The following is a 10,773-nucleotide window of genomic DNA, read 5'->3' on the forward strand; positions in this document are numbered from 1 at the left end:
ACTAAGTATTTGATGACGTCACTAATCGCGAAATATGCTTGTATCATATAAGACACTATCCGAATTGTGAAATCATCAAACACTAAGTTTTAGTGGAATTGCAGGAACCATAGACATCTGATTGAAAATTGGAATGATGTAAATGGATGATATACACATACAAAAATTTAGAAAATCTCCTAACAATCCCTTTAACACACACTTACCTTTCAGATTGTAATTCTACAGTTAGATCTTTAATATCACCCGCTAGTTGTTGAATATTCTCTGAGATATCTACATGCTGATAACACGGCATGTCACGGATTGGTTGAAATTTAACATCGTTACCAAGACGACCTGAAATCATATCGATTATTTTTGGTTTTACTGTGTTTGTTACTTATTGGCCTGGTTACTATCTGCCCTCAGGGAGTATTATGATAGCACTTACTACGCTTGGCCTTGATGTTAATGTTTTGTTGGGGTTTCCATCCTAGATGGATTTGGATTGTTCTTATAATCAAAACTAGAATCTAAGTTTCAGCCATGCTTTATTCAATCTCTAAGCTCTTACATCATGCCTTCAACTCACAAAAGTACATATCCTGTCACATGACAAACATCTACCTTAAGAGCAGACAACTCTGTTTTACTGAGAAGGAAAATATGGGAGATAACTCTTACTTAACAATGATTTTTAAGACCACAATATGAAGTAATGATATCAATATGACATCCCCCTCTTTTCAAATTAAGAGTTCCCTTCTAAGTATCAGAACAGTACAAAGAAATTGAATAGAAAATGATATAAGTTCCTTGCATTCACTCGTACATTCATACTTAAATTGCAAACATGAAAAGCAAAACAAGAATAAGAAAAATCATGAACTTTGAAAGAAAGTAATGATGCTATCATTTTTGAAAAAAAAAAAAAATATTAATGAAGAACACACATGAACATATTTACACTTCAATCTATATAACTCGTAAACAACTACAAATGTTTATAATGTATATTATAATTCAAGCACTAATTTAGGTGAACTGAATGAAAAGTACTGCTCCAACCCTTATACAATATCATGAATGGAGATTATCTTTTTTTTTATGTGTATCCAGGACACTGATAGTGTCAATTTGCACCATTCCAATTTTCAATCAGATGTCTGTGGTTCCTGCAATTCCACTAAAACTAAGTATTTGATGACGTCACTAATCGCGAAATATGCTTGTATCATATAAGACACTATCCGAATTGTGAAATCATCAAACACTAAGTTTTAGTGGAATTGCAGGAACCACAGACGTCTGATTGAAAATTGGAATGGTGCAAATGGATGATATACACATACAAAAATTTAGAAAATCTAACGATCCCTTTAACACACACTTACCTTTCAGATTGTAATTCTACAGTAAGATCTTTAATATCACCCGCTAGTTGTTGAATATTCTCTGAGATATCTACATGCTGATAACACGGCATGTCACGGATTGGTTGAAATTTAACATCGTTACCAAGACGACCTGAAATCATATCGATTATTTTTGGTTTTACTGTGTTTGTTACTTATTGGCCTGGTTACTATCTGCCCTCAGGGAGTATTATGATAGCACTTACTATGCTTGGCCTTGATGTTAAGTGGCTTTGTGACTGTGGCACTAACTGCTCACACTTACTAGTGTGTCCTTTACTGCCCTGCTAACTTAATGTTTTGTCAAATACTGTACTGGAATATAATTGTTTAGTCATTTATTGTTTTGACTATTTCTGCCAGTCACTACTGCACATATTGTGTGTGTCATTTACATATCTTGCCACTTATTGGCCTTTATACCTTGGGATTTATTGCTTCATTAATTGTGCTTGTTTTGTTATGTACAGCACTGCCAACTAATTGTTTTCTCACTTTTTCACTTTCGCTAACAGCTCTAGTCACTAACTGTGTAGGTTATTCATTGTTTTGTCACTTACCTATGGGTATATCATCCTCATCATCACTGAACCGAGCATCAGGTATCTCAGAGGAATTATTGTCTAGATGATTTTCACCATTACTATTGTCCACGTCTATTGGTTCTAATTTATTTACTTCATCTTTTACTGAGGAAGAAAAAAAAGCCAAACTCAAATTTCAAGCATCAGTTTATTGTGGCCTGATATATTTACTGAGATTATCAAGAGTTACTTCCCTGTTTTTTTAATGTATACTTTTCATTGATTAATTTGTTTATAAGAAAATTAACAAAGGTCCTTGGTTTCTTGTTCAATAGAGAATAACTCATATAGATGTTTTTACCATATAAGCTTCTCTAACTTTGATCACTGGAAATGGGAAGGAAACAAGATTGAGGTATTATCTGATTTGATTGAAGCCTGGACCTTCAGAATATTGAGAAACCGGTTGCAACATTGGCTGGGATGAACATTAATCATTGATGAATGAAACTGCCACTAACCTTCCACAGAACAGAATTCAGGGAAAGTTTCTTGTAATAACATTCTTAATTCTTTATCTAGTTTACTATTATCAAACAATGGAGACAGAGACCTGAAATATAAATATAAACAATAGATTGATAACCTTCAACTTTCCCCAGAGAAATATATGCCCCATTTTGTCATTTTCATTTTTTGCATGTTACTTTGTATCTCAGAATTTTCCATTTGAAGCAACAATCAGATAAAATTCATCAATTTGATGCTATTTAATCAAACTTTTATGAATGTTGCCATGCCCCCCTCTCAACTTTGAATTTTTGTGCTTCCAATTTCATGATTTTTGACATATATTCAGTGAATCCTTCATTTTTGAATGTAACAAAGCAATCAGTGTTAGATCAAACAAAATAAAATTAGCACCAATACTCACGGTAAAACTCGTTTATTGACTATAGTTTGTAATGATAACTTTATACCCTGTTTTACTTGATTCATCAACATTGGACAGAAATTATTGTATGTCTGAAAAATAACACAAAAAAGGTTTGAAAGGCTGGAAATTTTGTGTGAAAAAAAAGATAAAATCAGATTTAAATTTTGACATATTCTTGAATTTTGGAAAATACACAATGCTTAAGATAATTATATCATATATAGTACACAATATATTTTATAGGCACGTTGGTTTCAGACTTTTTCTTTATCAGCTGATAGATCTTAAGTTCAGCTGTTTACAGAAATTTCAGAAAGAACAATTTATGAACACAATTTTTCATACCTCAATTACTAAATGCCACTTAAGGAAGAAAGAACAATTGCTTGATCTAAGGATTTATCTTGATTCTAGATTCTTTTAGAAAAAAAGGTAGAAAACATTTAGTTATATTAGCTCTTTTGATCAAGAGACAGATATCAAAGACTCCATCTACCAATAAAGATCATGTTAAAATCTTACCCGAGCTATAAAGTCTAACAAGGTAGCTGTAATAGCAGGATGTGGTCTCATAGAATGATACATAACTAAAATAGCTGGCTCTATATTCATTATACTGTCCTTTTCTGGCTCAAAAAAATACCAGTCATAAAACAACGCTAACTTGGCTATAGATAAGGCTACAGGAGACTGGAAAATAGAAAATAAATTCAATATCATTTTAATATTTATAAGGAATCTTTCTGCCAAAAAACTATGAAAAACTTTTTGTAAAGTAAATCAAGACAGATTAAGGTACATAAGAAAGGTACATCAGAGAAGGTCATTTCATTCTTTACAATTCAAATACAAGAAGAAGCAAATGAATTAGAATGGACTTATGAAGATGAAACAGTTTAGAAAGATCCTGGACTTGACTCTGCTTACCGTACAAGTGGTTAATAACCAGCCAATCACAGCCCAGCGTGGAATGATATCTGAACATAATAATTCATTACTAGGGTGAAACACAGCACAGATATATCTTATTAAATCACATCTTAATGTCTGACTCTCGGGTGTTGATAAATACTGAAAATGAATTAGAGACAGAGAATCAAGAGAATGACCAAATAAATGTACATCATTTATAAATTCATTTGTATAATCTTTTGTGGACAGACTGTAGATCAATCAGCTAGAGTATTGGAATGTTGATGTCATTTTATTGTTTACACACATAATTAGTGGCCCTAAAGTCTAATCTCAACTAGCATGTAAAAGTGATTCTAGAGCATTTACCAAGGAATTTGTAATAGATCAATAAACAGACTCCGATGTGAACAACATAAATCCACAAGAAGTGAGCTATAAAATAATAACTATACCTGACGTTGAAACCAATCTTGATATCTCTTCTGTTGACCAAACTTCACCTACAATTTAAACAATATTTAACTGTTGAACTTATGCTAACATTAACACAAACAAATTTTATCTCCCATTACTGAACTCTTATGTTTGGGAGTCAGTAGGAATGCAATGTGTTAGCCATTTCGACTTCAGCTTGTACAGTGTGTGATGAATGAATTCTGAATTTTTCAAACGTCAACAGGAAATGAAATTGAGTTTTATTTCCAACTTCTCTGATCATTTGGGTTGGGAAAATTTTGCCAAAAAGGCATTGGCCTACTCTTTTACAACTTTCAACCAGGGAAATAACGAGGAGAATGAAAATAAATAATAAATACCTTTGTAATAAGAAAAACAAGTTTATTTTCCATATCAGGAGTCAATCTACTAACTAAATATTTTCTAGAGGTACGAATTTGAAACAGCTGGAGTAAACCTAAAAACAAAAGATATTTTAAACAAAATATTTCCAGGCATAAATACATACAAAACTTTGTATGGTTTTTACATGGAAATAACACACACGAAAGACTGAACAGCCACAGCCATTTTGAATCTCTTCTTGGACTTAATAAGTCGAGCTTTGAAAAGAATATGCCCTAAAATCACATTTAAAGTTTTAGAAATGTTTTTTTATCACTGACTCACCAGTAAATTGAGGACTAATGGCAGTAGGATTTTTCATCAAATCAAACCAGAGTTTTTCAAATTCAGGTATTCTAGAAACATTCTGTAATAATCTGACTAAATCTCTTCCTATCACCATACACTCTACAAACTGTAATACAACAATCAATATGATAAAACATTGCCCAGGGAAATAAAACAAAATAAAATGAATGGAGTTTTACATCCTACTTTTCTACACCATGTGGGTGAATGAAGAAGGGCAATGATGTGTCAAGGATTTGCTGTTCTTTTTAACTGACCGCCATTACGTTACTTTGTTTATGTTGTCATGTTTCAGTCTAACAATAAATCTATTCGAGACACCACGTTTTTCTATCTTACGAAGTTCTAACCACAACCCATACTACAAACCATGCAGGGTACAATGAGGGAAATTTTGCATTAGCCTGCTACTTTTTTGATTTATAATTGTCGAGGGGTATATAACAAGGTGCATAACAAAACCATGTGTGTTCTGCGCCCAAGAGACCCTTTCATCATCACAGATTATCAACTTACAATCCACATTATACCAACCAAATTTCCTATAAGTATTGTACCGATTCAGAACGATTTGCTTTGGCAAATATACAGTTGATTAAAACACATTGCCTAGGGGAATCTACCAAAGTACCTCCTAATAAAACTAAATCTAATGTACTAATACATCTGAACAATTTCATGTCTTGTTGATATTGATATATATGGATCACCCAAGACTATCCTCAGACAAACAAATGTCTAGATAAACTATTTTAAATTTAACTGACCTTTTCCCTGAGTAATAATATACATAGATCTGTTTCTTTCTGTCTAACAGTGGCTAGTGACGGTAGGTTGTGGTCTATCATTACACGTAGAAAGGTATAAACAACTGATGGTATCAAACCTGTCTGTTTCTCTAACCATGATCTGCCAATGAAAAGTATAATAGAAGTCTTTGTTTTCAGAACATCCTAGCTATATAGCCTGTTTCAGTGCTAGAGAACCTTAAAGCATTTCATTCATATTAATTTATAACATCATACGTTACATTTTCGAAACCTTTTACTAGGTTTTTTTTTAAAATAAGTGATAAATCTACACAGTCAGAGAAATTGGCTAACATCAAAAGAACAGGACTGAGGTAAAAAATACTAGTTAGATTTCAGAGAGACAAAAAATATCAGATCAAATAACAAAATTGTGAGGAAATCAGAATTAAATATATAAGTACACTATTATAGATATACTACTCCTTTTTTTTAAATTTCTGCAACGTTTCAATTCACATACAGAAATCTTTATCAAGCACAAAATAATAATGATAGAAGAAAACAGAACAACAAGTATAGACAGTAAAACTGACATCTATATAAAATCAAACTTTTTACTTACTTATTTTCATAAAACATGTCAACTGTACTTTCACATAAATATACATTTTTAGTCGAGATATCACCTCCTGTAAATATCAAAATAATTTATTACTAAAGGAATACTACCATGTATTCATCAATTAAAAAACTTAAAAATCTTCAGTCCACTGCACTGATGAATATATACCTTTATTAGCCAAATCTGAGAATTCAAATTATAAGTTCTTTTTAAGAGGCAGTATCCCTTTACAAGTATATAGTTATCTTAATAAATGCTTTACTAGCTGATAAAACTCACTTTTACAAAAGCTATTCTAATATTCAAGGAGAAGGGAGTGAACTCTGTATCTTATTGTCTCAAAGCTTTCCAAATCGACCTTGGCCATCATCTCATGCTGCAGACAAATAAAATCTAGAACAGCTAGTATTTCAAATGAAGCTTAAAGTTGTATGAGAAGTGTTAGCTCCTTCTCGAATATACAAACTCACCTGAAATTTGTCGTAATAATATAAAACAAACACTATCTGCTCCTGGTACGTTATTTTTTATTAATTCTCGTATTAACCACAATATCTACAATATATATCATACATTATCTACAATATATATCATACAATATTTACAATATATATCATACAATATCTACAATATATATCATACATTATCTACAATATATATCATACAGTATCTACAATATATATCATACAATATCTATCATACAATATCTACAATATATATCATACATTATCTACAATATATATCATACATTATCTACAATATATATCATACAGTATCTACAATATATATCATACAATATCTATCATACAATATCTACAATATATATCATACATTATCTACAATATATATCATACAATATATATCATACAATATCTACAATATATATCATACAATATCTACAATATATATCATACAATATCTACAATATATATCATACAATATCTACAATATATATCATACAATATCTACAATATAATATATCATACAATATCTACAATATATATCATACATTATCTACAATATATATCATACCATATCTACAATATATATCATACATTATCTACAATATATATCATACAATATCTACAATATATATCATACAATATCTACAATATATATCATACAATATCTACAATATATATCATACAATATCTACAATATATATCATACATTATCTACAATATATATCATACAATATATATCATACAATATCTACAATATATATCATACAATATCTACAATATATATCATACAATACCTACAATATAATATATCATACAATATCTACAATATATATCATACATTATCTACAATATATATATCATACATTATCTACAATATATATCATACAATATCTACAATATATATCATATATTATCTATAATATATATCATACAATATCTACAATATATATATTTCTAGTTATAATCCAGTAAGCGAGAGCAAAAGACAGGTCAGGGTAAAATTTCTGCAGGGATTGTGATGTTACTTGAGATGTCGTTGTCAGTGATGAAAAACTATCTAGTAGCTCAACCAAACGTCAATGTTTTACAGACTGTGTGAAAATCAAAAGTAGATTTATGTGTATATACTGACAAATGTTATCTAATACTTGGAAAAGGTAGGCTAATATCATTGCTCACATGTGGTTGCCTATTTTCAAAGAATACCCATCAAGGTTTGGTCATATCAAATGTTGTAAAATATCATATACATAATAAATAATATAAGACTTGATACAATTGAAGATTGGCAACATTTCTACAGCGATAATTCTTCAACAAGTAAATTAATCAAATCAAAGGTTTACCTGTGTTCGAACACTATCAGCTAAACGTAGCCATTTCTCATATATAATAGTATTAGTTTTTAATAAGACAATATTTAAACCATCTCGACTAGTTAGGGTCATATCTCTATAACACTGAAATATACAATAAAGTAAATTACAAACTAACGTCAATTTACTATTAGATAGAGACCTTCGTAAGCACAACAACAACCAATCTAATTCAAATGAGATTACAAGAACAAGTACGTTTTTTATTTTCTCAATGTTTTTCATCCCCATTGTAATCTAATAAGCTTTCTACCACAGTCCTGTTCTGGTGATCTTTATTTTCAAGCAATCAAAGCATGTATTGCAGGACCCATTTCTTGCTTACGACAAATTGTGGAAAAGTGTAACACCCAAGGGCTGTCGTATTTCTCTTCTACAAGTTTTTCTATCAGACAATTTGTCCTTCATTTCACCTGATGACAATGTAAATTGTTGAAACATTGTGTACATTAAAACTAAGGAGTAGTATGCCATAAAATTGTGTTCCGTTATTGAATTTGTACCAGTACAAATACCAGTACAAATATCATCTATATAACCTAGAGATTCAAAGGTCCTTGGTCTTTTCTACAAAGACCATAAATAGGATGCTAAATTGATGAAATAAGATGTATACATACCTTTACTGCTGTTTTACTGTCAACCAGAATGGAGAACAACAAACCAAGCTGAACTTCCTCATGTTGACCAGCTCCTTTTGATATCTATAATAAACATAAATATCCTATCAATCCAATCACATGGTTACATTTACAATCCATAATACAAGGAAGATGACTATTGCAGTCAAGGTATAAGACACAGTTTAAAAAGCTTGACAGATGATTAGATACTCACTATGGTCTCCAGGAATTTATAGCATTTAAGTTTAATTAAAAATACCCATTGTTAATGAAATGAAATTGAGTTTTACATCCTAATGTTCTGTAGCATTAATGAAATGTGATTTACATTAGGCTACTGTGCCCAAAAGGGCTAACAATAAGGAGTACTGTGCTCAAAAGGGCTAACAATAAGGAGCATATAACATCACTGTTATTTACTGAACGAATGGGGTTCTTGCAAGTTTTTAAATGGACAAGTCCTGTAATGCCGTGTGCAATAGTAAGGGAACAGTAAGTATTTAAAAACTTACATAAGCATTCAAGGCATCATTTGCCTCCCTTTCTGACAATCCATTTAATAAATTGGTAACACATTTATAACATTTGTCTAATTTCTGAAAAAAATAGAAGAAAATATATATTTATCATTTTTGCTCTGTTTTGAATAGACTTGGCAAGCACAATGGAACTAACTTATATTTCAACACCTACAAGTTGAACGCCAGCTAGTGAAATCGTGAATGAAAATACCTCATTATTAAGAAAAGTTGTAATATGGCAAGCAACTTGTATGTGGGGAATTAGCCTAGTTACATTATATACCAAAATATGAAAGAAAACACATATTGACACCTATCTTTCTGTGATGCCACCTTTGACTTTAAACACTACAAACTAATACAAGTATGGTGCTTGAACAATCCCCTGGCCACTTGGAACGCAAAAGCCTAATATTCAGGATTAGTAATACATTAACTAGGTTCAGTCAAAAGTAATTTGAAGTGAAGGAAGGAAGAGACTCAGGCAGGCTATGAGCCAAATGGTTTTCATCAACTACCACCTGTTGTAAGTGTTCCCCTGGTGTAAATGTTTTTGGCTTTTTTTCCTTAAAATTTGATGGATGACAACGGCATCAAGGACACATTCATGGCTCCCTCTAACAATTTGTTGTTAATGATTTTGATGAGTAAATGATCATGGTGTTTGGTAATCAATGTGTATTTTGGTAGTCAGCTACAAAGATCTAGATATTTTACTTTGGAAGTTTTTTCTTCGTGTAATAAATAAATTTCTGCTGTGCCTACCTCTTCAAGTTCATCCCTGGTTTCCAAAACACTGAGGGAACTCAGTCGAGAAGGAGCATGCTTCTTTATGCCACTCTCAGGTTTTGCCATATTCGATGTCAAAGTCAAATTATCACAAATTTATCAGAATTCAAACAATCACATTCTTGTATTTTTTTGTTCAATACTGTCACTCGAGAACCAAATCATTCAAGTGTATACCAGTTGCTAAGATGTCGCATTGTAGCAGACGAAGGCATCAAATTACCAAATGTCAACAATGACAACCACTGATGTCTGTTTCAAAAAAACAATTCCAGCTCAGCTGATTTCGAACAACAAAACAAAATGTAGACTAAATTGGAGTGTTTATACTCTAAAATTGTCACACACGAACTATATATGGCAATCCAGAGACTGTTGTTTTTCATTAAACTATTTTTAATTAGGATCCTAATTAATCAAGAAGATTTTTGTGTGTTTTTCTCCCTCTTTATTTTGATCCACACTGAACGAGAGTCTTCAACAGACTGAGCTCTTCAGCATGGATTTACCAAAAGTAAGTCTTGGGTCAATTTGACATTTTGCTTAGTTTTTCAAATTGCTTGAAAAGGTCTTAAATGTAAAACTTCAGCCTATGCCACGTGATTTTTTAAAACTTATAGCACTGTACAGTAAAAAAACTGATTTTATTTCAATATTAGAAGCCAAATCTTCATTTTTATTTCTTGTTTTTATTTTTACGACAA

The 10,773-nt window shown here is 31.1% G+C and overlaps 1 protein-coding gene across 1 annotated transcript; it reads right to left on the reverse strand.

The window, feature by feature from the left end:
• Window positions 1-202: 202 nt before the first annotated feature.
• LOTGIDRAFT_140883 (hypothetical protein) lies at window positions 203-10,135 on the reverse strand (the record flags this gene model as incomplete). Its single annotated transcript, XM_009050714.1, has 16 exons — window positions 203-339; window positions 1,958-2,086; window positions 2,443-2,534; window positions 2,856-2,947; window positions 3,381-3,548; window positions 3,786-3,929; window positions 4,226-4,273; window positions 4,589-4,686; window positions 4,899-5,028; window positions 5,690-5,831; window positions 6,297-6,363; window positions 6,767-6,851; window positions 8,107-8,220; window positions 8,757-8,840; window positions 9,272-9,355; window positions 10,046-10,135. 16 exons carry the CDS (start codon window positions 10,133-10,135, stop codon window positions 203-205), a joined length of 1,704 nt encoding a protein of 567 aa, XP_009048962.1.
• Window positions 10,136-10,773: the final 638 nt, after the last annotated feature.

This window comes from Lottia gigantea (genome assembly GCF_000327385.1).
Source record: "Lottia gigantea unplaced genomic scaffold LOTGIsca_153, whole genome shotgun sequence".
Taxonomy (NCBI): Eukaryota; Metazoa; Mollusca; class Gastropoda; family Lottiidae; genus Lottia; species Lottia gigantea.